The 27,257-nt window shown below is 41.5% G+C and overlaps 1 protein-coding gene across 1 annotated transcript in view; it reads right to left on the reverse strand.

Annotated features, from left to right (window-relative positions):
* Nucleotides 1-15,269, reverse strand: part of PKN2 (protein kinase N2) — a 184,404-nt gene extending 169,135 nt beyond the window's left edge. Inside the window, exon 1 of the mRNA XM_073593186.1 lies at nt 14,936-15,269. Coding sequence (XP_073449287.1) covers nt 14,936-15,004 — 69 coding nt within the window. The 5' untranslated portion in view covers nt 15,005-15,269. The remainder of the gene's footprint in view (nt 1-14,935) is intronic.
* Nucleotides 15,270-27,257: the final 11,988 nt, after the last annotated feature.

The following is a 27,257-nucleotide window of genomic DNA, read 5'->3' on the forward strand; positions in this document are numbered from 1 at the left end:
TAATTGGATGCTGTCTAAATTGTCCCTAGTATGTATGAATGTGAGTTAGGGACCCTTAGATTGTAAGCTCCTTGAGGGTAGGGACTGATGTGAATGTACAATGTATATGTAAAGCTCTGCGTAAAATGATGGCGCTATACAAGTACCTGAAATAAATAAAATAAGAAGTAATCCGTTAAATTTTTTGTGCGGTCTACATGCTGAAAACGTATGGCCAACTTAACTGGTTGCACAAATAAAAGTAAAAAAAAATAAAAAAAATAATAAAGATCATAAAATCCACTGACAGCCGACAACACGAGGGCTCATAAGGGGAGTGTATTTCAAATATACATTCAGTATGGACTGACCGGATTTCGATCTGTGTAAGGGCAGGCTCGCTGTGAACAGGTCAATCAACTTGTGTATAACCAGCCTGTTAGAAAGTTTTCTCTCGATCAGCACTGCTGGCTGTAGCTGGTGGTGCTGATGAGTGTATTCTGAGAGCAGGCCACTGTCAATACACAAAGGCTCAGTGGGGGAACCAGCGGGCTTAACAAAAGAAAAAGGACTCATATATGGCCAGTCTTATACAGTGTTTAACCTGCTTTGCATTCAGTTTCCTTGAACACAGCAGGTCCTGTTTATAAATTTTAAGGCAAAGGATGGACAAATGCAGCCTTTTGATGCATTTTGGGCTGAAGAGCATGCCTGTAAGCAGTGCTGCGTTTTACAAGGCCTGTCAGCATGAGCCCTAAAATTGTCAACTCATACAATTTCCACAGTAATGATCCCCTTTTGCAGCACCACTACAAAATGTGACACTTTACAGCTACTTGCACATCAATAGACATGGCTCCTGTGCCCCATGTGCGATTGCCCGATCTTCTGAAAGGTCACCTAAGTTGACCAATCGGTAGCTCTCAGGTTGTACACTGCCCGGTGAAAGTGGCGGGGAAAAAAAATGGGTCAGAGTTATTAGATATAAAAAAAAAAAAAAAAAAAAAAAAAAAAAAAAAAGGGTATAATGTGATAACATATGATTGCAAGCAACCAGCTGAAAGGTTTAAAGAAAATCAGGAGAACTGCAAAGAACAAAAAGACGCGGTTAGAAATTAATCTTTACTCCTCGGTGCCCATACTGAGGCATTCAAAACAATACTCAGAGACTGGCTACTATTGTCACTGACCCAGTTTATCATAGTACAGTTTAGTTAAGATACACAAAAGTTCTGTCCTACCTGCTGAATGAGATGGCAAGAAGAAGCTGTGTGTCCATACAGCAAAAGCAATGAAAAGCTATAGATATGCGTTTTTATCTACAGTCAAACATAAGATAGGAAGAATGCAGTGCTTGAAAAGTATTTATACCCCCTTGAAATTTTCCACATTTTGCCATGGTACAACCAAAAACGTAAATGTATTCTATTGGGATTTTATGTGATAGATCAACACAAAATGGCACATAATTGTGATGTGGAAGGAAAATGATCTTCAATTTTTTTTTACGACGAAATATCTGAAAAGTGTGGCGTGCATATGTTTTCAGGCCCCTTTACTCCGATACCTCTAAATAAAATCTAGTAGAACCAATTGCCTTCAGAAGTCACCAAATTAGTAAATAGGAGTTCACCTGTGTGTATTTTAATCTCAGTATAAATACAGCTGTTCTGTGAAACCCTCAGAGGTTTGTTAGAGAACGGCATCATAAAGGCCAAGGAACATACCAGACGGGTCAGGGATAAAGTTGTGGAGAGGTTTAACGCAGCTAAACTGACAGGCTGGGCAAGGAGAGCATTAATCAGAGAAGCAGCCAAGAGGCCCATCCATGGTAACTCCAGAGAAGCTGCAGAGATCCACAGCTCAGGTGGGAGAATCTGTCCACAGGACAACTATTAGTCATGCACTCCACAAATCTGGCCTTTAAGGAAGATTGGCAAATAGAAAGCCATTGTTGAAAGAAAGCCATAAGACATCCCGTTTGCAAAAAGCCATGTAGGGGACACAGCCAACATGTGGAAGGAAGAAGGTCTCATCTCGCATTTAAGTAAACACAAGCATCTTCAAACCTCTATACAAAACCAGCCTCACTGTGGATAACTTATGCCAAAATCTTATTTCGTAGCAACTGCAACCAGACATTAAATAAAACCTACTCTATTAATTTGCTAAAGCAATTTTAATACACAGGAGAATGGTTTTACAAATAACAGTCTGGCAAATCAGCAAGCTCAAGATACCAGTATCTGCTTCTGTCACACAAATCTTGTCAATAAATACGCAGGCTAACTTGAAAAACTAACCAAGATTGACAAGTAGACACTGAGGAAATCATAAATTGTGTTTGCCATAAACAGGAAATGCTGTTTACTAGGTTAAGAGCAAAAGAATGTAAATATTCTTGGAAGGACATGCAAATCCTAGGTCATGGCCAGTAAGCGAAATGTACAAACATTTATTATTGGCAACTTGATAAGTATGGGTTCGTTTCAACTGGGTAAAAATTTTGAAACAAAAATCAGCAGTCTGCGCACACAGGCAAACCTAAAACGATTAAAAGGATATATTCACCTTTTAAACATGTTCTATCCATATTAAGTGCAACAAATGCCGCGTACACATGAGCGGACTTTACGGCAGACTTTGCCCGGCGGACTTTGACGTACTTTACGACGGACTTTCTGAATGAACGGACTTGCCTACACACAATCCACCAAAGTCTGTCAAATTTGTACGTGATGACGTACGACCGGACTAAAACAAGGAAGTTCATAGCCAGTAGCCAATAGCTGCCCTAGCGTGGCTTTTTGTCCGTCGAACTAGCATACAGACGAGCGGACTTTTCGACCGGACTCGATTTTGACGGATTGATTTAAAACATGTTTCAAATCTAAGTCCGTCCAACTTTTGAGCAAACAATGTCCGCTGGAGCCCACACACGATCTAATTGTCCGACGAAATCCAGTACGCCAGACCAAGTCTGCCGTAAAGTCCGCTCGTGTGTACGCGGAAAAAGGGTGATTCCTTGCCACTGTAAAGGGCTCACATTTAAAATTAGTGAGGCGATTTGCAGACACAACTACTTCAATCATTCACAAGGATCTGTGACTGAATAAACTACACACCTCGTCTGCCACTACAGCAGTCAGGTGTGTATAGTTTCGATGGACTGCGAGTGTGCTGATCAGTGCCCCCGCAGTATCTTGTCATTGCACCTGCAAACAACTGATCATGGGTGCAATGCACTGCAGGCTTTTGTAAATTTAAAAAAACAAAAAACAAAACACAAGTTCTGCAGGGTGGATTTTGATTTAAATCACTAGTAAAAAGGCTTGATTTAAATCAACTCAATTTATAGAGCAACTGTCATCTCTGTCCCGTAACGGCTGCTCCTCTGACCTGCTGTTGACTCACCCACAGTTCCATTCACTTTAACGGGACGGCTGGTGATGCAGTAGTGACACAATAGGTGAGGGACGTGGCGGCAGCAGGTGAGTGGATGCCGCTAACAGGCGCTGCCATGATGGATTGGAAATGACAGGTGCTCTTTAATTGTAAGGACTCATTCTTGCTGGTAGTTAGAATCTTTAATATTTGAAAACAAAATGAAGGTTTCCTATTTAGAATAATAAGCTGACAGGTTTGTAAAACAGCAATATCAGAACCAATTCAATCATACAGTTTGCAGTGTACATACAATTTTAAAAACAATGGGCTAAAGAAAAATTCCTGAACTTTGGTTTATCTCATGGTTACTGTGAAATTGTGTGAATGCATCAATGCCATGCATGTTATCTCAGCTTGCAGAGCTTGGATTTAATGATTGAGTTTACCAAAAATTGAAATATTTCAGAGTATACAGCCTCATGCTTCACAACTAAGCTCCATTTCATGCTGAATAAACTAAGTTATTAATGTATCTTAAATAGAAAACTATCTTTGGATAGAATTTTACTCCAAAAGCATTTTATTAAAATAAATTAAAAAAAAAAAAAAAAAAAAAAAAAAATCAGATTTAAATCAAAAAATGTGTTTGTTTTTTTTTTAATCATTAATTCATATCCACCCTGGTTTTCTGCAGAGTTTCTACCCAATATTGCATGCTACATAAAGTTTTACACATCTGCAGAGCTCCAGGGGCAAGATTTGACAGCACTAGTCTGTCCTAGCTATAACTACAATATACTAGGCATACACAGTGCAACAGGCACTCTCCCACTTAAAGTGGATTTTAAAAATCAAAATTTCTAAGCAAGTAAGCTTTTCATCAAAAAAGAGATGCATCTTCTACAATCTTTTCTACAAAAAACAAACACATTCTCACTTAACCTTTTGTAAGTGCAGCCCAGCTTTCATTCTCGGTATGCTTTTGTTTGAGAATAAACACACTCTCACTCCCTTGTGCAGGAGGGTTACTTCATCCTGGCCAAAAATACACCAGGGATGAACTTTAGAGTGAAACTTTACTTTCTCAATGAACATGGACTATTTTGAACACTTATGCCACTAGTATTAGTAAATAGGATTGGAAAGTAAATCATATTTAAATCGGTTTTAAACCTTTTTTTAATTTTATTTATTTTTAAACATGTCTTTAAAGTGAATGCAAAGGCTATTTTTTTTTTTTTTTAAATAACATATCATACTTACCTCCACTGTGCAACTCGTTTTGCACAGAGTGGCCCCACGGGGGGGGGGGGGGGTTTACAGCCCCTTTAAGTTACTACCTAGTTTCCATGCAAAGGCAAATGTTGTTGTACATCCCAGGAAACTTCAGAAAGGGTGGAAGGGTTTTTCTAGTGAAGCACACTCTTCTGCCTGCCTACCTTTCTGAGTTAAGGGTAGATGGATTCCGGGAATGCTACATTAATTATCTGCCCTTACTCAAGATGGCCACAGCCAGGAATGCTAGGGAGGTGTTTTTTTGATTTCTCTGCAAAATAAAGCCTGGAGACATGGATGAATGGGTGAGTTTGGCTTGAATATTAAAACTAAATAGTGTTTGTGGTGCTTGGATATAGGGTAGTTCTGCTTTTATAGGAATCTGGCACAAATACCCAGAGGAAAAAAGCCCCATCTCAGCAGCCCTTCATGGAAGTAGCTATTCTTACAGGCCACGTTTTAGTTTTGGCGCAGTGATATCACTTGCAGAGAAATTGAATAGATTAAAACTCCTTGCCCAAATACATCAGCTCAAGTCAGAAAATTACATGCTCCAGAAAAAACGACTTCTGTGGCATAGTGCACCATAATCTTTTAAAATGATTTTCCATATACATTATTGTATGTAATTACAAACCTGGTTTGGACTTTTGGGCATTGGTTCCTGCTGAACCAGCCAAGACTGGAACCGGCTATGGCCAGTCTTACTCTGCACCAAGTTCACTATATGGACCACTTATGTAGGTATACATGTTGATCAGCTAATATTTCCTCATACCTGAGCTCCACCAATATCCATTTTCTAAACTGGTGCCAAAAACTAAACTGCATATTCCAGATAAGGCCTTACTAATAATTTGTACAGGGGCAAAATTCTTCCTTCTCTCTGGAGTTAATACATCATAAAAACAAGAAGTATTTTGCTTGCGTTAAAAACTTCAGCTTGGCATTGCATGCTATTAAGTCTATGAACTACCAAAACACCCAGATCCTCCTCCACCATTGACTTCCCCAGCTGTTCTCCTCCTAGTATGTATGCATGCATGTATGATGTTTGCATATGCTTAGCCCCCAAGTGCATAATTTTACATTTAGCAACATTAAACCTTATTTGTCGCATAATTGCCCAATTAAATAGGAGGTCGCTTGTTGTCATCTGCAAACACTGAAATGTTACCAGACTCATATTACAAAATGTTAAAAAGCAAGGGTCCCAACACTGAACCTTGGGGTACACCAACCAACCATCTTGGTCTTTCATGAATCCATGCTGACTATTGTTTAAAAAATATTTAAATTCTTGCAAAAACATATCTATGTGACCTTTTATTAAATTCTCCAGTATCTTCAGCACTACAGAGGTTAAAACAGGTCTATAGCTACCCGGAAAAGATGGATTTTCACATTGCCCTTACACCAATCCAGTTGTACCATGCCAAATCATTAAAATAGTCTCCAATAATTACAAACAATGGCTTACATATAACAGAGCTCAACTATTTGAGAACTCTTGGTTGTATGCCATCTGGTCAAGGTGCTTTAAATAATCTTTATTTTGTCTAAATGTCTCAGGACCATGTCAATTGTGAGCCATTGTGGACCATTTGGGGTTATGTCAATACCATCCCCCATGAAGAACTTCAGCTTCCACATTTTGTATACACAGAGCTGAAGAAGGTGTTTAATAAAATTTGCCTTATCTATGTCCCTAGTAACCAACTCAAAAGTATCTAGGGCCTACATGCTCATACTTAACCTTTTTACTGTTAAATATATTTGAAGAATTTTAGGGGGTTTATCCTACACTCTTTTGCAACCTGTTTGTTTTCAACTTTGCAGCCTTGATAGACATTTTAGCCTTGGATGTGAACCACCTAGGTTTTCTTTTTATCCTTTTAAACTTATTGGCCATGCATATATTTTGCAGTGCGCACACACACAGTCGGTTTGAAGGCAGTCCCATCTCTGTTCAATTTTATTTAATGAGAACATTCCCTCCAAGTCTAAATCTTGGAGAGCAGCCCTCAGCCTTGGAACATTTGCTCTCCTATAGTTAAAGTGGAGTTTCACTCCTAAAATTATGTGCCCGTGCTCGCTATTGCTCTTGGGAGATGTCAGTCATCATTTCCCAGGAGTTACTGGACAGCGCCAAGGGCTTTATTGCCACCACAATGGGGGCGGGCACTTCCGACGCTGCCGCCCGTTGTGATGGCAACGTCAGAAGTGTACGGCGCATGCGCAAGAACGGGCAGTTCATGCTGGTCCCTCAGCTGCACCAGAGCCCAGAAGATAGTGCTTGTGGGCTTCACATGCCCACAAGCACTATGGAAACTTCCAGTAAATAGGAATATAAGATAGATATATTCCTATATCAAATCAGCAATCGAGCGCCGATTAATCTCACAAATGTGAGTGCTCTAAATATACCAAAAAAAAAAAAAAAAATTGTTCACAGCCAAACTTTAAATGAAATAAACGTTATGGTCACAGCTACCCAGATGCTCTTTAAGATCAGTAATAGGCTTAGCATGCCTTGAGATAACCAGGTCCAGCAGAGCATCATAATTGGGGCCTCTATGAACTGTACCAAAACATTGACTTGTAAAAGGTTTATAAATTTCTGCCCTTTTACAGTTCCAGCAGTGCCATTACACCAACCAGTTAGTTACAAGATAGTTAACCACTTCAATACCGGAACCGGACACTTTCACTCTCTTCCTGCCCAGGCCAATTTTCAGCTTTCAGTGCGGTCACACTTTGAATGACAATTATTCAGCCATGCACTCTACCATATGACTTTTTTTTTTTTTTTTAAATTCACACAAATAGAGCTCTTGTTTGGTGGTATTTAAATCACACCTGGGTTTTTGTTTTTTTACCTAAATTGAAAGAAACAAACACACCTTCTTTCAACTGATATACAACGTTACACTGTATTACTTTGGGGAGGTGATCAGGATTTTTTTTTTTTTAATTTAAATCCCCACACACACTTGCTTATAACAGTCATAATAACTGTTATAAGTAATCCTTTATTATGACTGGCATCCATTCCATTCATCCAGTACTACTGTGAAGCTGTGATTGGCAGCAACTATTAAACAGTACAAGTGCACTGTGGATTGGCCTGGTCTGTACCATGTGATCACTTTGACCAATCAACACAATAGTACACAATCAGTGGTATGAATGGAAGTTATTCATTATGTACAATTATCATGTCATCTGCTGTGAATGGTCAAAGCGATCACATGGTACTGGCAGAGGGCCAGTACCCCAATCTGTCATAAGATCACGTCATAGGACGTCCACCCAGATTGGTAGCGCTCATCTATAGGCTGGGCGGGAAGCAGTTAAAGCCCTCCCCATTATTATCACTGTGCCAGGAGCTGAGTATCCACCTCCTCATTAACACTGGGTGGCCTATAACAAACTTCAATAAATAGCTTTGCAGAAGACACACCAATAATGCTTCAGCATCATCACACTCTCCATCAACAAGGTAACTGGACCCTACATAGAAGTCCTGCACAGGGATCATTCCCTGCTTACCTCTAGTCTACAGGTCTGGACTACTTGCATGGTGTCTAATAGCGTGAAACAACCAGGAGGCTTTCTGTAGCCAGGGACCATGTGATATAGGATGTCTAGACTTTAGGCCACAAGAGGAGCCTTTTCTCTTTTCTATTAAATTCATAGCGATCAACAAGGAAGCTTCCAAAAATCACATTATGTATTTTTTTTGCTAAACCGTAAAACACATTAAGTTTTTCTTCCCCTTCAAGCCTGTTAAAAAGCAATCACTACTTCATTAGTAAAAAATACTTTCTTCCTGCCATTTTCAGATGCCCTTCATACTAAAAAAACTGCCTTCCCAAACCTAAATTTGAAAACATATAATCCCCCCCCAAATCACAAGATCTAACAGACTTTCTACCCAACACCTTGCATATACTCCCTCAAAAAGTCTAAAGCCTAGTACACACAGGTTGAATGTCAGGCAGCATCGACCTGTTCAATAGAAGCCAGCTGGCGCACACAGTGTGTACTACAGTCAGTCCGACAGAAGCCATTTGGCTGGCTTCTGTCGAAGGGGCATGACTGAAAAAAGTCTGCTGACCGGCTCCCGATCAGCGATCTTAGCCAATGTCAGAGCGCTCACCAGAGTTTTCTGGAGGGGGCCATCCCTGTCAGAACACGATAGAACAGCAGGGGAGATTGCTGTACTAACATTGCATAGTTAGTACAGTGGCTTCCTCTGAGTTGTCAGGTTTTTTTTACCGATCAGCCCTGCTGGGTTGAACAAAAAAAGCTACTAGTTTGTACTAGGCTTAACTAAGAGGATCATATGGTTATGCAGGAAAAAGATAACAATACAAAAAGGAACAGTGATGGTCGCCACGAAAGCTGGAGGGCTGTATACTGCCCGTTATCTGAACAGAACCACTCCAAGTATTTCAATGCCAAAATGACATTCACTCTAATTGCAACAAAGATATACAGTACAGAGATGTCTTTGTATCATCGATCTGCAAGACTGCTATAGACAGCCACTCGTTTGTCTGGAGCAAGGACTTATATGGTATGAACTAAATTCACGGTCAGCATAATCAGTGCTAAATGGTCATGTTGCTTCAGTTAACTATAGCAATGGATAATACACGTCTTATACCTTTTTACAGATCAAAAAAAAAAAAAAAAAAAAAAAAACCATGACAATTTGTGGAAAGACCAAATCTTCAGCTATGTCTTCAGTGTATTAGTCTTAAAATCATGCAAAATAACTTCAGACTAAAGATGTGAGTGAAGATTATTATACAGGTGTCAGGCAGCACATCGCAACCAGTTTAATCTCATCCTTTAATTGCATTTGGTCTGACGACTTGCTTCCTTTTCAGAGCAGATTATCAATTACCAGAAGACAGAGAGCAACCCAAAGAAACATTGAATAGACGGTTCAGCTGGGTGGCTGACATACTGGAGGCACTCTGAAAGCTTCCTGGGGCGTTAAGAAACTTGAAACTGCACAGATATCAGGTACACAAACAAGGTTACTAAGAAATTAGACAAATACATAAGATCAACTTCCAGTGACATGTAACCAATTAAACATATAAACCTTTCCTAAACTGATAGCAAGACATATAATTCATGCACCCAATAAAAAACAAAAAGTGAAGAAAGCTATTAGTAATGCCATAAATGTAGAATAATTAAAAGAAATGCAGCTTAGTGTAGTATACTCTGTTATGGAACCGACCATACTATCAACTAGAGATGCCAGACTATTAATCTATGAAGAACAAAAAGGAAGATAAAAAAGGTCTTCAATAACAACAGTTAGGCAATGTGGCTCATTCACACACAGTGATAAGTTGCTGTTATTTTTGTCTGTGAAGAGCAGGAATGTGTAGCTTGTAAGCAGCTTTAAGAAAAAGATAGAATACCAATAATTCAGAAGAGCAGATTCTATGTCATCTGGCGCTCACATTCACCTTGAATGGGTGTTCATTTCAGACATGGGTCTACCATTCATTTATAAAACAGATGTACATCTAGGCATCCAAACAAACATTCACATCTACAGACTGATCATTGATGCAGGTCAGTAATGATTTAAAGCGGCATCCCACCCAAAAGTGGAACTTCCGCTTCCCCGACCCCCCCTCCGGTGCACATCCCTTCCCCGATCCCCCCACATTTGGCACCTTTCGGAGGGGGCAGTGAAGCCGCAAGGCTTCACTGCCGGGTTCCCCAAGGCCTCATGCTGCTGCTAAAATGGATGTTTAGGAGCAGTTGGGCATTTTTTTTTCAGCTGCCCCTGAACTCTCCTCTGTTATCTTATCAGTACATGTACACAGGGTCTTTACAGTTGTTTCTAGGCAGCTGAGTTTAGAGGCTTTTTTTGGAACGCAAAAAAAAAAAAAAAAAAAAATGGGTACAGAAGCTGAGTTTAGAGGCACTTCAAGCGCCAAACACTTCTAAATGCGGCTAAACGCAGTAACTCGCGTTTAGTTTACAGGCGTTTTTCATTTTTGGCCATTTTGAAAAAAAAAAAAAAAAAAAAAAAAAAAATGCGGCATGTAAATGCTGCAAAACGAATGTTTTAAACGTGGGTTACTATCGGTCAAGTTAAATTGTTCAGGACAGGTTGTAAAAACGTCCTGTGTACATGAAGCCTTAGTTTGCCAATATTAAAAGTCAGCAGCTACAGTGTGTGCTCCGCTTTAAAGTGGTCACAAGTTTAGCAGACCAATTCTTCTTTCTCGATAAGTCTGCTATCTGCACAGGGCACACAAGCAGTGTTCATTTCGGCAATGAAATAACACTATTTTAGTTAAAACACTGAATCTAAATCAAAATTTGACGTAAAATTTAACACTGCACACAAGCCTTTATGCAGGCTGCACTGTGTACCCGGTAGATTGCCAGTTCTCTTTTAACTACCTGGTTCACACACACCTGCATGAAAAAGGAGTATCTCTTTATACACTTGGACTTTTGTGTACGCATGGGCTGGATTTTGATAGCCCCCCCATTTGGCTATTGCTCAGAAGGGAAGGAAAGTGCAACATGTCACAGCTTGCATCAACACATGTATGAGGCCCTAACCCTATAAAAAAAAAAAATAAATAAATAAATAATGGCTAGCAATTTCTATTGCACCTCATAACAGGCAGACTTGGCTACCATATTTATTGCAGATCAGACAGCGCAACAAAGAGACCTTCCAATCTGCATGCATGTGTGCAGCTTTATTTTTATTAAAATAAATTTCCCATTACTTATTTTCTTTACCTGTAATGGCAAAAAAATAATAAATAATAAAATAAAATTGAAACTCATTAGCTATGCAAAAATTCATGAGAATGTTCTGAACTTCAGTGCATGTTTTACAAATAGTCCACACAAAACAAGCATTCCAGTTTTTGGTAAATGCCGGTGACTGAATTGGGTGACTCACTGGCTTCTTTTAGCTCTCAGGCATTCCAGAAGAGACCTCTGCAAGGGAGCCGCTAGCACTACCCACCTGCTGCAGCCTTATCAGAAAGATCTCACTATCACCACGTTTCTCAAGGTATTTTTAAGAGAAAATAAAATAAAAATCAAACCCATCATGCTGGCACTTGCAGTGCCACAGACTACAAAGAACTGTCCCATTTAGCACCATGGTCTCCCAGTGACTAATACAGTCTATTTAATACATAGCAACATGGTCTCCCAGTGTATATAGTAGAGAACACTATGATCTCCCAGGGTACGTAATGCATAGCACCAGGGTCACCCAGTGACTACAATACAGTTAATATAGTAGAGAACACTGTGGTCTTCCAGTGTATACAATACATAGCTGTATGGTCTCCCAGGGTATATAGTACAGCTCAACAACCTATTTCCCTGTATGTAATTTGCACTGTTCTATTTAGCACTATGGCCTTTCAGTAAATATGGTACAGATAGTCTCTACCCTTTCTGCATAGGTTAGTGTCAGCTGGCCAGAGCTCACTACTGGCATCTGGGTACTTAGCATGTTATAGCCCAATAGAACTGTAATATAATGGGTGGGCTAACAAAAAAAAAAATAAATAAATAATAATATGTTCCTGGTGCAAGCTAGGGCTTGTGCTTTCACAGGCTACACAGACTGTCCTATTTAGTGCTACGGTCTCCCAGTGTATACATTACACAGCTTTCTAGCCTGGATCTGAATAGGTTAGTGTCACTGTCCTACTTTGCACTGTGGTCTCCCAGCATATACAGTACAAGGCTCCCCAGCCCATTTCTATACAGGTTAGTGGCAGATGGGGAGATCTCAGTGCTGGGAGTCCGACAGCCAGATATTTAGCATGGTATATAGACCAATATAATTCACAGGTAGAAAATAAACAATGCAACTCTGTTCTGGACTTTTGGCTGCTGCCCTGCCACGTTGAGATATGTAGTTCTACAGACTAAAAAAAAAACCCACGCACACCACACCATCCCTGAATTTTAACCAGAAATGCCTACTTTCCCCACAGCCTTTAAATAAGTCCAGTACAGGATGGCCTCCCAGTGTATACAGTACACAGCCCCTAGATTATCTCTGTACAGCTTAATGACATCGCCCTATTTCATAGGATGTTCTCCCAGTGTAAATGGCTCCCCAGACTATCTCTGTACAGGTCATTGGGGGTTCTTGGGGCTGGGGTCTGACAGTCGGGTATTCAATGTGTTACACTCCCAATTAAATTCAATTCCAGTTAATAGGCAAACTGAAGAAAAAAATAAATAAATAAAAATGCAACCCCATTCTGGACTTTAATTGAGAAATGCCCTCTCCACTGAAGTCCATTGCAAGCTCCTTCCCTGTCATGCTGGGATTTTTAGTTCCACGGGTTACAGAAGACTGTCCCATATATAGCACTATGGTCTCCCAGTGTATACAGTACAAACTCCCCTACCCTGTTTCTGTAGAGGTCATTGTCACCTGGAGAGATCTCAATGCTGGAGTCTGACAGCCAGGTATTCAGCATGTTACACTCCAATTGAATTCTAGTGACTAGGTGAACCAAAGAGGAAAAAAAAAGTCAACTTCATTCATCTTTAACTGAGGAATGCCCTCTCCACCTGCAGCCTCCATTGGAGATCTATTGTAAGCTCCTTCCCAATCATGCTGGGACTAGTAGTTCCACAGTCCTCTATAGCCCCATGGTCTCCTGCAGTATACAGTGCCCCCCCCCCATTTTTGTCAGCTGGGGAGATCTCAGTGCCGGAGTCTGACAACTGTATTCAGCATGTAATAGCTCAATATGTGCTTTACAGGTAGACTGAAGAAAACAACGCAATGCTATTTCTGACTTTAAGCCTTGGTTCACACTGGTGCAGCACAATGTGCTGTCAGTGTGTTTTTGTGGTGCGACTGAGCATTTTTGATGGGTTTTTAATGCTTTTTTTGGTAGAAACAAACCATTTTATACACAAAACTGACAAAAATGCACTAAGCACATATACCTGTGTTTTAGGTGCATTTTATTTGAAATCTTTGGGGCCAAAAGCATGCAGCAGTTGCACCAAAGAAAAAACATACTGCACTGATGTGCATAGACTCAAAAACGAGAATAAAGTGATTTCCATTATCATGCAACGCAGGAGCAGCTGCATGAGAAAACGCACTAGTGTGAACGGAGGCTACACCAGCAACGCCCCCCCACCTGCAGTCTATATAGGTCTGGTGCAGGCTCCTAGATCAATGTACATGTTTGCCAGCACACCATGGATCAAGGGTCAGCCAAAGCTTTAATTAAAGAATGATCACAAAGGACCAAGTGCGATGTTTCTCAGCCCCACCAGACCCCTTCGTCAGGTACGGGATCCTCATCACATGCCTGATGCAGAGGTCCTACGTGGCTCAGAAATTTTGCACTTGGTCCTTTGTGATCATTCTTCAATAAAAACTTTGGCTGACACTTGCTGATCTGTGGTGTGCTGATGAATATATGCATTGATCTGCGATGTCTCCAGCTGGCTGCAGCACTCGCCATTTCTAAACCTATTCCGGGAACGTTTGTGATGAGAATTCTGACAATATATGGTGCAGGCTCCTGCCATGTCATGCTGGGACTTGTGGTCTCACCGGCTACAAAAGATTGTTAGAGCAATATGAATCAAATATTTACAATTAGCAGAAAATAAAAAAAACATTCCTGGTCCTGGACTTGTAACCAGCAATGCCGCCTACTCCAGCAGCCACTATTTAGGTCTACAGCAAGCTGCCGCCCTGGTATGCTGGGACTTGTAGTTCCACAGACTAGAGGATCCTGTCCAGCACTGTGGTCTCCTAATGGTGATAAGTGCAATAAAAGTACATGGGAATGTATGGGAGGACTGGGAAGAATAAAAGCTATAGAAGAGCAGATCTCTGACTTTTCCAGCAACGCCCTGCCTGGGCTCTGCAGAAGCCATGCTGGGACTTGTAGTTTCAAAGACTAGAAATGCCTGTCCGGCACTGTGGTCTCTGCAATATAAGTAAATGGGGATGTATGGAAGGAAGAATAAAAGCCATAGAGGAGCAGATCTCAGACTTCTACAGAGCCCAGGCAGGGCATTGCTGGATAAGTCATGCTGAGCCTTGTAGTTCCACAGACTTTGATAGCCTGCCCCATGTATCCCCCATTAGTAGCAGAACTTCCAGAGACAACTGTGAAGCTGGCAGTGTGGAGTACAGTCCATGGAGCACACAGCAGTCCGGGAGAGGGAGGCAACAGGTCCCAGTAGAAAGCTCCCGCCCCGGCCCCCTCCTCCTCTCCATTACCTGGTAGTCGGTCAGGATGATCTCCCGGTCCGTGTTGGACGCCATAGCCGTTCTGTGCTCCGAGCTCATAGGGGGAGGGAAAGCGCTCACCCTTCTCCCCCCTCAGTCCGCCTGTGGCCCGGGGAGCCCTCCTCAGCGCTGGCACGCCGAGAGGAAGCGGGGAGACAGGAAACCAGGGAATGGCAGCGCCGCCTCCACCTCCTCCTCCTCACCCTGCCCCAGCCAGACCCCTCTCACCGCCCGTACGCCGCGCCTGTCGCACCCTTTGCGTGTCACGCTGTCGCGCCGGACGACGCTTTGCGGCCGTCACATGATCCCCGGACAGGGGTGTACACAACGACCCGACACAGGGAAAGGGGGCTGCCAAGTGCCGCCTTCGCCGCAGCGCCCCCTTGTGTCCGGCCGTAGTGTGCCTGCCTTCTCTGGAACTTTTCACTCACGTCCCACAACTGAATCAAACTTCTATACAGCTCTCCATGCTCTCATTTCCGGGAACAAACACTTCCACAAGTCCCTCACTACATTACAGTGCATGTAAACATTCAATGACATCCATTCCTCTCTGTGCACTGTGTATGATAGAAAACATAAAAAAAAAAAAAAAAAAAAAACCAAACACACCTTTCTTAAAGAAGTAGAACTATGGGTAAAACTTCCCCCCCCCCCCCATTTTGGATAGAGAAGGGGAGTGTTATAACCCACGTAAGATTTATTTTTGCCACATTTGTCCTTATTGGGGAGATTTCCCTCCACTTCCTGTCCCATAGCCAAACAGGAAGTGAAAGGAAATCCCTGCCAATGAAGGGAATCCCTTGGGGACTCCCAGGTCACCAGAACTAGTGTCCCCATTAGAGGATTTCCCCTCTTCCTTTTCTGGAGACAACCCAAAATTGGGCATTTTCTTTTACTTTCAATGATAATAATAATAATAATAATAATAATAATAATAATAATAATAAACAGGACAGGATGAATCTCCCTAACTGGGCCACAGACAGCAAATAAAAACTGACAAGGGGGTTCTAATCACTCTTCCCTCTAGCCAAAAACTTAAAATATGTTTTGACTTTAGTTATACTTTAAGGCTCGGTTCACACAGGGGCAACACGATTTCAGCGCGACTTTGGAAGGCGACTTAAACGCGACTTCAGCACGACTTTAGGCAAATTGCAACACGACTTCAAGTCGCCTCCAGGACAGGCGACTTTGGCTGTGGCCAATCACAGGATAATCAGCTCTCTGGGAGGGAGGGGTTTGCCTGGGCAAACTAAATTTTTTCCCTGTAAAGTCGCTTGACTGTAGATATAGATCAGACTTGGAGGCGACTTCCATTGATTTCTATGGTACAGGTCGCCTACCAAGTAGCACAGGGAGTACGCTCTGAAGTCGGAGCAACTTCAGTAGTGTCTATTAAGACACTCCCATTCACTGTAATGTGAATCTCTTTCTGGGGCGACTTGAGGGCTTACAAGTCGGATCCCAAGTCGTCCTAGTGTGAACCGAGCCTAACTCTGGGTAAAATAAAGAAGGGTGAAAACTTCTGCCAGTTTTTTTTTTTTTTTTTTTTTTTTGTGGTTTGTACGCCACAAAAGGGATTTCCCCTTCACTTCCTGTCCCAGAGACACAAAAATAGAATAAATTGTAGCGCTAAAACACATATATTAATAGTGAATAAAGTTCAAAGTGCATGTAGACGTAATGTCCCAAAAAAAAAGGAAATATATAATCCAAAAGGAACAACAGTCCGCAGTGAGAAAAAATAATCTGTGTATCGATCCTGTCTGCTTCCCAACCATCAACTTGTATATCATCAACTTAAGCGAATAGATGGAATACGCTTAGCAGAAAGGTTGGATTCTACTGCCATGAGCATAGAATCAATGGAGCTTAATGCCACTCTGGGCAAAGTAGTGAAGTGTTGGAGGCAAGGGTAGAGCCTCTACAGGGCCGGGACGTCCCTTCTTTGTCCACCGGAGCAGAGCCAGAATGGGTTCCAAAAAGTAAAGTGGTTTCTTAGTTCTCCAGGATATGTGGAAAAAGGAAGGAATGCTTCCACATAGTGTAACTCTGGGTGTTTTTATTCATAAAAAGCCACAATACATATAAAAAGTGATCACAAAGTAAAAGCAGTGTATAGGGTCTATAAAAGCCGCCCTATGCGTTTCGGTCCAATGACCTTCAACCCATTCTGGCTCTGCTCCGGTGGACAAAGAAGGGACGTCCCGGCCCTGTAGAGGCTCTACCCTTGCCTCCAACACTTCACTACTTTGCCCAGAGTGGCATTAAGCTCCATTGATTCTATGCTCATGGCAGTAGAATCCAACCTTTCTGCTAAGCGTATTCCATCTATTCGCTTAAGTTGATGATATACAAGTTGATGGTTGGGAAGCAGACAGGATCGATACACAGATTATTTTTTCTCACTGCGGACTGTTGTTCCTTTTGGATTATATATTTCCTTTTTTTTTGGGACATTACGTCTACATGCACTTTGAACTTTATTCACTATTAATATATGTGTGTTTTAGCGCTACAATTTATTCTAGATTTGTTACCTTTTAGTCATATGGTTTGTAGCAGCTGGTTTTTGTTCTTTTGGGTAGCACATTAATCATTCCTTTTTCCCCAGAGACACAAAAGAAGTGGTTGTGAACCCTTGGGCCCCCTTTCACACTACCAGACCATTGAGATCCGCCTGTCAGTTTTCCAGGGGGACCCGATCAGACCTTCCCAGGGGCGTCCAATCCAATCTGCTAAAAACAGACGGATGGGAGATCAGATGGCAGTTGGGTGTAAACGGGCAGGTGGTCCGTTTACAGCCAACTACCCATAGGAGGAGAGTGGGCTGCGTCTGTGTTTACTCTGCATAGGCAGGGCAGACATGGACCAGCGGACAGGTTACCCGCTGAGCAGGCAGACTCTAACAGAGCCCGCCCCGTGTGCAAGGGGCCTAACATATCCCCAGTGAAGTGACTGGCCTCAGGTGATACACAGAGATGAAACAAATCTTCCTACACAAGTTTTACATGTACATCTGCTGGTCTTCTCTACACCTGTTCAAAGTCCAGAATTTATAAAGCTTGACTGAGAGTTCGGGAAAAAAAAAAAAAAAAAAAAAAAAAAAAATATTTATATATATATATATATATATATATATATATATATATATATATATATATATATATATATATATATATATATATATATATATATATATATATATATATATATATATCACTCTGCAGAGCTCAGCGAGGAGAGATCCGAATGCTGGTTGGAGGGAAGAGACACACCCCCCTTCTCATAAGAACAGAGCTGAGGATGTCAATCAGCTGGAGCTCCCTACCCTGTCACCATTTCTCTCTTGGTGTCAGGTAGGGCTGGGAAAAAGAAAAAAAAAAAAAAAAAAATCGATTTAAATCTTAAATCGAGTTGAGAGGTCAAATTGATTTAAAATTTAAGCAAATCGATTTTTTTAGATTATTTTTTTTCACCGTGCCGGTCCTGAGGCGCTGCAGGCATGAATTTTTAGGCGAGGCTACGGCTTCGGCCTAGTCCGCAGCTTTGGCCGGACGCCACGGACTAGGCCTAAAGACTCCTGCCTGCAGCTCCCCAGGACCGGCGCTGACACGATATTCGAAATCGTGAATCAAGGTTTTTTTAAGAAAAAAAAAAAAAAAAAAAATCGAAGATTTTTTTTTTTTTTTTTTTAAGAAAATCTCCCAGACCTAGTGTCAGGAAAAAGATGTCAGTAGTGATTCATGCTGAGAGGAACAAAGCAGCAGACAGAAATGACGCTTAGTGCTCTAGATTGAGACAAGTACACACTATAGAGGTATTTGCTTTGTTCACATTTCATGAATGAGGTTTACAACCACTTTAAAAAACTTCAATCACCTTTTGTGAGGCTCCTCCCCTCTCCAGTACCACCATTTTTGTTCTTATGGCTCAGACATGCTGCAGAGGTCTGTCCTGCCTTTGGGCCCTGGCAGTGCCTTTCAGCACACGCAGGGGATTTCCTGCACTCCATACCAGTTATGTTTCCCATGTGTGCAGATGGACTCAGCCAGGACCAGATGCCTATGGCAAACATGCAGAATCCAGGTGGAGGTGCAAATGTCATTCTCACCTAGGCAAGAAATGCAGAACGGCTGCTTTGCAGTACAAAAAAAAAAAAATCAAATATCGAAATGTGCGAAGGTGGGAAAGCAGGGCAAATGTTAAGTTATTTTAGGGCAACAGTCCACTTTAATAGGAAATCTCCCAAATGATGCAAACGCTTACAATGTTGTCCCTGAAACTGGGGTCCTTATTGGAAGATTAGTTTACCTTTCTGATCATGCTTTGTATTACACTCATATTTAGGGTCACATTCTGCTGTCCCTCCAAACAGCCCCCCCCCCCCAATTAACTGAATGGTGGGTGCTTCATCCTTCAATGCGACTCCGCCCACACAACGGAATAGAAAGACTACAAGTCCCATCTGCCACCATGGCAGAAGGATTTGTAGATCACATAGTAGCACAAGTGTGGTGACAACACTATTGATTACTTCCTCCAGCCCCATGACAGGAAGTGCATACCTTCATACGTACATCTGGGGGTAAATAATGCAGAAGCCTGTGCATTGCACCTGCAACAAACTGATCTCTGTTATGCATGTCTTCCTGTTGTGTCCCCATTAGAATTTCCTTCACTTCTTGTCCCTGTGATACCCATACAATGTATGCAAATCTTCCAATTTTCTGAGATGAGAAAGGGGGACACATTATCACACAAATAGGAGCATTAAAGCTTGGCACATTTTGCACCAATTGCTTAAGGCACACTTACCATTTTATTAGCCAAATAAATCTAAACATCAGACAAAGATTTGTTAAAGCATAAAGTTCACCCTTCAAGAAAAAATATTAAATGCACATATTTGTGCAGAAAAAAAAAAAATAGTTTATTTCTGCAGGAGCTTGGAAAGCATTTCACCCCGATTAATGAATTGGGGGTACAATCTCAGGCTTCGGCAGACAAGCCCTGCAGCCTTCAGCCCATACCTCCGATACAGGCTGACTCCTTACAAGCTGCAGGGCTTGTGAATGCACTATGAGAGCGCTCTTCAGCTCCTTAACAATCCATTCATAACTACAAGACATCAGCCATGGTGGTTGATGGTCGTTGTAGTTTATCCATTCACAGGAAATGGTGATTGAATGACAAGGTCATGTGGGCAGAGCCGTGCATGGCCACATTGTTTTTTAAAAGGTGACCTTAATTTGTTGCATGATAATTGTGCGCCGTCCATCCATACGCTGGCATCTTCTACCCAGTGGTGGTCTTTGTCCACCTTGATTGACCAGTGTGGAATGACGTCACTCCAGCACATGCATGGAAGTCATTCATTCCAAAGCGCTGGCACTGTACCAGAAATGTAGACAAATCTGCGCATGCCATTTACATTTATGCAGAGGATTACAAAACAGGCAGGTAAGTGTACCGTATTGTAAAAGACATTGCATGGCTCTTCTGCAATAAAGAGCCTGCCTGTTGCCAAAAAAAAAAAATGATATGCATTTAGTTTAATTACAGAAATAAAACTTTTATACAAGGCTACTTTCACACTGAGGCGCTACATCGCTAAAAATAGCGCCTGTAAAGAGCCTCTCCTGTCTTCTCCAGTGTGAAAGCCGAGTGCTTTCACACTGGAGCGGTGCGCTTGCAGGATGGTAAAAAAAAAAAAAAAAAAAAAAAAGTCCTGCAAGCAGCATCTTTGCAGCACTGTAGGAGCGGTGTATACACCGCTCCTCCACCGCCCCTGCCCATTGAAATCAATGGGGCAGCTGCGCTCTGCGGACGGGTTTTAACCCTTTTTCGGTCACTAGCGGGGGTTAAAAGTGCCCCGCTAGCGGCTGAATAGCGCCGGTAAAGCACCGCTAAAAATAGCAGCGCTTTACCGCTGACACCCACCCGCCCCAGTGTGAAAGTAGCCTTAAAGTCAGAATCATTCCAGTGGCATACAAAGTCAGCAAAAGGCTCCTGTGCAGAAATTATATTGAAGCCCTGCTAAACAAAGCTGAAATGATGGTTATATTTACAGCAATAAGGGCTAATTGAAAGAGAATGAACGCTAAATTTCTCTTCTGGGTTACAGTAATTCACATATTTTTGCGCTCCTATGACCCAGTATCCAGCCTGGCACTTTATTGAGTGCTGGAGGGGCAGAGTGGGGAGAGATGATGACAGTCACTGCTCTGAGAAGACCGAGAGCTGAGTAATCAGCAATCGTGATCGTTCAGTTCTCGGACTTTGTGCCGGCAGAGAGATGCTGCAGCATAGAAGTGAGTATGTGTGTTTCTTTGTTTTCGATTCCCATACTTCTCCTTTAAGAACTAATATGGCTAGTAACACATGCATCACAGCTTACTTAATTGTGGCATAAAAGAGCAATCTTTGAACCAGAAGGATATTTACATTTGTGAACAGAAGATTTTTAGAGGAGAATAGCAAATGGAGGTAAAATAACTGGTCTAGCTTAGTGAAGTCACTGTTACATAACCATACTATATTGCACTGCATCATAATATTACACTGTATAATTGCATTAAAGAAAATTATTTAAATGGGCGCAAGAACATTATATCACCCAGCAAAACCACATTATGCTGTAAAAGGGATTTATATTAACTGATAACATTATTCAGCCACCACCAGCTCCTGTAACGTGTGATACCTTATCACATTGGAATATTTCTTTAATATTCACAAAGCAAATTTAGGTTCTTCTCCCAATAAAGGTTCCCTTCCTGAGCACACTGGCATTCCACGTGGAGTCATTTCTAACAGTAAAATGGTTGTATCTTGGCGGCCAGCGTAAATTCCCCCCATTTCATTGGTGGCCAGTGCAAATATCCCCATTATATTGGCGGCTACTGCAAGGGGAACGTGCTGTGAATCAAATCAAATTTTATATAAGATAAGATTGGTTAAACCCACAAGTGCTTTTTTTTTTAACCACTAATATTCCTTTATATTGGCTTTTGAAATTTACAAATGCAGCAATTTAGGAATCAGATGAAAGTTTTAGTGCTGGAAAACACTTTATGATGGATAAAAAGTGCATTTTATATACACATCTATATAGATCAGACCAAAATGAGGGATAAATGAGGAGGAATGAGGGACATTGCTCCAAATCAGGGACCGTCCCTCAAAATTAGGGACAGTTGGGAGCTATGCGTTAGTGTGCATTTTGATAAGAGAGCTTGTTTGTTTTCAATGGTCTGCCAACAGACAGCAATGCATATTTTAATGTAGTGCATGAAAGCCCACATGTTGCAGTGGGTTAAATACCATTTTTTGGTACACGGACTAGATGGCACTTAAAAGTAGATGGCGTTAAAGTAAGGAGAGCAATAGTCGTAATGAGCCCCAGGAGTATTACATTCCCGATATATCTAACCAGGGATCTACAGGGAAAACCAAACCCGCCATCACATGGGCAGATCAGCCAATCAAAAGAACACAGGTGATTCTCCTGCTACCAATCAGCTTCTCTACCATTAGCCCTATTCACATTAATGTACTTATGCATGTGAACATGCGCAAAATCACGCAATGCATATGTTCAAGAATCTCACAGAAACAGCACATTACGCTTGCAGTGCCGTTTATTTTTAAAGACACCCCAAACGCAGAGCAAACTCAGAAAAATGCACAATTTAACACATAGTTTGAAACTCAAAAAAGGGGCAAAAGTTTATTTTCTGCGTTTGTCACTGCGTAGGCAGACCATTGAGATGAATGGGCTGCCTTATGCATGAAGTGCATGTGCATTATGCCAAGGTACGGTAGTGTGAATGTGGGCTTAGCCCTGGGTTACACCGGAGCAATTAGAAGAGCTTTAACGCTCAATATGGAGGTTTCCAATTGTATACTATGGTGCCCAGAGACTTGCTTGAAGCTCAAGAAAATAAATCAGCTTCTGTGGGGCAGAGTTGGCCATTTTTGCTCCCTATAAACTGCAACGGAAGCGTAGAGAAAAAAAAAAAAAAAAAATACACACACACACACACACGTGCATTTTCATGGGATTTCTGCTGCCTTATCCTAGTAACTAGTTTTTAAAATTGGCTAAAACAAAATACTCACGCCCAGAAAAACGTATGCACAAAAGCCATTAAAATGTTATAAAACACACCACTCCAAAAAAAGCTTGAAGATCTTCAAGCGTGCACTTAAAATATAGACAAATCTTATCAAAAGCAACAATATATTTGAAGCCTGCCCATTCCCACTACATGCTCCTAGCTGGAGAGTTCAATCTGCATAAGCACTGATTTGCTTAGCAAATATTTGTTGTTTTTCGCACCTTTGTTCAATACAGAAAAAGAGGAGGTTTATATGCTTTATATTTACATATGTAATTAACAGAATACATTACAAAGACAAGATAACTCACCAGACCCTATCCTCACAGCTCCAGCCAGACAAAAATATCCCTTCCCTGTCTCCTCCAATGGTCTCTTTTATGGCAGGCTCTTCTTTCACATGTGTCAGCAGGCTGATAAGACACTCAGGGGCTTCTCCACCAATCTGTATTTGCTGAAAAATAGGGAATAGGAGTCCTTCACCATAGTGGAATAAGTCATGGTTTCTGGGCTTCTCTATGGAAAATGTTTCCCTTCACTACTGAGCCAGACTTCTGAGCTCAGTCATAGTAAAACCAGTTATCAGATGGCAAGCAATAACACTTGCTTGTCTGATTCCCCCTTGCCCTCAGTGAACCAAAGGTTAATTAATGAATAACTCAGTCACCTGGAAGTTGCACATATGCTGCTTCTTATCCCACATGTTGTAATGTTAAGAAACCTGCAGATTAGGGAACAAAACAGCCAACTAAAATAGGTAGATACATCGATCGCATAAATCGTTTTTGGCTGTACCATTGTATAACTAAGGCTGGCCATACACTATACAATTTTCTTATTCAATTTCCTTTAGATTTACCTTCAACTATGTTGTGCAAGGGCCTGCCTGATTGCAAATAAATTAAAAGGGTTTCGTTCTGACCTTCTATTATATGGCTTTGGTAAATCTAAAGGAAAGTTGAACAAGAAATTTGTATAGCGTATGGCCAGCCTAAGTTGAGAATCTGCCATTGCTGAACTCTGTCTGAGAATGCTAGTTGCTTGGCTGTGTCTAAGGCTCCATTCACACTAGCGCGTTTTTTGATGCATTTTGCATTTTGCAGAAATGCATGGGAATTTTTTAACATGGGTTCCTATGGAACATGTTCACATCAATGCTTTTTTGTATCTCTGCGTTTTTGGAAAGGGTCGGGGACTTTTTTTCATGCAAAAAGCAGCGTTTTGCATGTAATGGTTTTCAATGGACAAGCATCAAAAACGCAAGTGCACCGTTTTTGCAGCGTTTTTGATGCGTTTTTGGTGCGTTTTTGCCGTTTTTTTTATTTTTTTTTTTTGTAATTTTTTTGTAAGACTGTAAAAAAAAATGAAAAAAAAAAAAAAAAAAAAAAAAACGCAAAACGCAAATCGCGGCAAAAACGCGGCAAAAACGCCGCAAAAACGCTACAAAAACGCTGCTCAAAAACGTGGCAAGCATGAAAAAAAAACCTCCAAAAACGCTCAAAAGCAACATGCATAGGTGTGAATCGAGCCTTAGACAGTAATTTTAACCACTTCAGTACAAGCCTGTAATACCTCTTTATCACCAGGCCATTTTTTTTCAGCGACATTATTTAACGTGGTATGAAGGATTAACCCCCTTAACGACCAGGCCATTTTTTTGCGATACGGCACTGCGTTGCTTTAACTGACAATTGCGCGGTCATGCGACGTTGTACCCAAACAAAATCAATGTCCTTTTTTTCCCCACAAATAGAGCTTTCTTTTGGTGGTATTTAACCACTTGCTTACTGGGCACTTAAACCCCCCTCCTGCCCAGACCAATTTTCAGCTTTCAGCGCTGACGCACTTTGAATGAGAATTGCGCAGTCATGCAACACTGTACCCAAATGAAATTTTTATCATTTTTTTCCCACAAATAGAGCTTTCTTTTGGTGGTATTTAATCACAGCTGGGGTTTTTATTTTTTGCTAAACAAACAAAAAAAGATGGAAATTTTTGAAAAAAAAAAAAATCATGTTTAATAGTTGTTATAAAATTTTGCAAACAGGTAATTTTTCTCCTTCATTGATATGCGCTGATGAGGCGGCACTGGTGGGCACTGATAGGCTGCACTGATGGGCATGGATAGGCCCAGATAAGGCGGCACTGATGGGCACGGTTATGGCAGCACTGATAAGCACAGTTATGGCGACACTGATAGGCACAGTTAAGGCAGCACTGATGGGGATAGATAAGGCGGTACTGATGGGCACAGATAAGGCGGCACTGATGGCCACTGATGGACACTGGTGGGTGGCACTGATGGGTGGCATGGATGGGTGGCACTGATGGGCACTGATAGGTACCACTGATGGGGGGCACTGATGGGCGGCACCGATGGGTGGCACTGATGGGCAGTGATGGGCGGCACTGATGGGCGCTTATGGGCACTGGTAGGTGACACTGATGGGCACTGATAGGTGGCACTGATGTGCAGCACTGTTGTTGCACTGATGTGGGCGCTGATGGGTGGCACTGATGGGTGGCATTGATGGGTGGCACTGTGGGCACTGATGGGTGGCACTGTGGGCACTGATGGGTGGCACTGATTGATGGCACTGTGGGCACTGATGGGTGATGCTGGTGGGCACTGGTAGGCAGCACTGCTGCCTATTGCTGTGTCACTGGCAGGGGCAGATGATCGCCGTGATCGGGACTGATGTCCCGATCACGGCTGCCGGTGATCGGGTTTTTTTTCCCTCCTCACGCTGTCAGCGCGAGGAGGAAAAATAGCCGATTACGGCTCTGTTGATGTCACATGATCAGCTGTCATTGGCTGACAGCTGATCATGTGGTAAGGGGTCGGGACCGACCCCTTACTCTGATCTGTGATCAGGCGAGTCTCATAGACTCGCTGATCACCGAGCGCGCGCCCTGCAGGGGGCGCGCAGGCCGCTCGTGCACGGGACGATGTCAATAGACGTCATCCCAGCAATGTAGATCCGCGCTGTTGCCGTCATTTGGCAATGGCCCGGATCTGAAGTGGTTAAACACCTCTGCGGTTTTTATTTTTTGGGCTATAAACAAAAAAAGACCGACAATTTTGAAAAGAAAACAATATTTTTTACTTTCTGCTATAATACATATCCAAAAAAAAATACATAAAAAAACAAATTTATTCATCAGTTTAGGCCAATATGTATTTTGTTACATATTTTTGGTAAAAAAAATCGCAATAAGCGTATATTGATTGGATTGCGCAAAAGTTATAGCGTCTACAAAATAGGGGGATAGATTTATGGACTTTTATTTCTTTTTTATGGTTTTTACTGGTAATGGCAGCGATCTGCGATTGTTAGTGGGACTGCGTCATTGCGGCTGACAGATCTGGCCCCAAGTGACACTTTTTGGGGACCAGTGACATTATTACAGTGATCAGTGCTAAAAAAAAAATGTCACCACGGTTCATCCGGTATTATCAGAAGGGACAAACACGAAAATTTTCCTCATACAATATCAGATCATACAATTTTCATTCAATGAGTACAGTCTTAGTCCGAAAATATAATACAAATAAAATACAATACATGACATCACTTCTTAAGTTTTATTCTGTCATACGAGAAGTTACGTAACTTTAGTAGCCTCTTCATTTTCCATATGGAGACTAACATGCAACAAAAAATGGACGGTCAGTCGTTTGATAATCTCATCGTGTATACAGGACATTAAAGCACTTTCACACGGATCCGTTGCAAAAATGCAGCAAAAATACATATGCCTTTTTGCAGTGATTTTATCGCATTTGCGGTGCTGTTTTTAAAAGACGTGACTCAAAAAACGCACCAAAAACACACCGTGGATACTTTTTACCGCATTTTTACTGTGGTTTTACTGTGGTTTTACCACGTTTTCCATTACCTTCAATGGGAAGGTAGATTTTTGGTACATTTTTTTTAGCTCCCCAAACATGCTCCAAAGATTTTTTTCACCACACCGGAAGCGCACCTCCCCATTGTAAACATATTCATTGATTTTAAAGGGAAGCATTTTTCTTGAGCTTTTCAATTGCATTTTTTTTTTTTGTTTACAAACTTTTTTTATTAAAGTATATAAAATATACATTCTTGTGACAAGATACAACATAAAATAAACGTCACAAGGATATTCTTGAATACAAAAATAAAGAACAATTTAGAAGCATA

Source organism: Aquarana catesbeiana, linkage group LG07, assembly GCF_042186555.1.
Source record: "Aquarana catesbeiana isolate 2022-GZ linkage group LG07, ASM4218655v1, whole genome shotgun sequence".
Taxonomy (NCBI): Eukaryota; Metazoa; Chordata; class Amphibia; order Anura; family Ranidae; genus Aquarana; species Aquarana catesbeiana.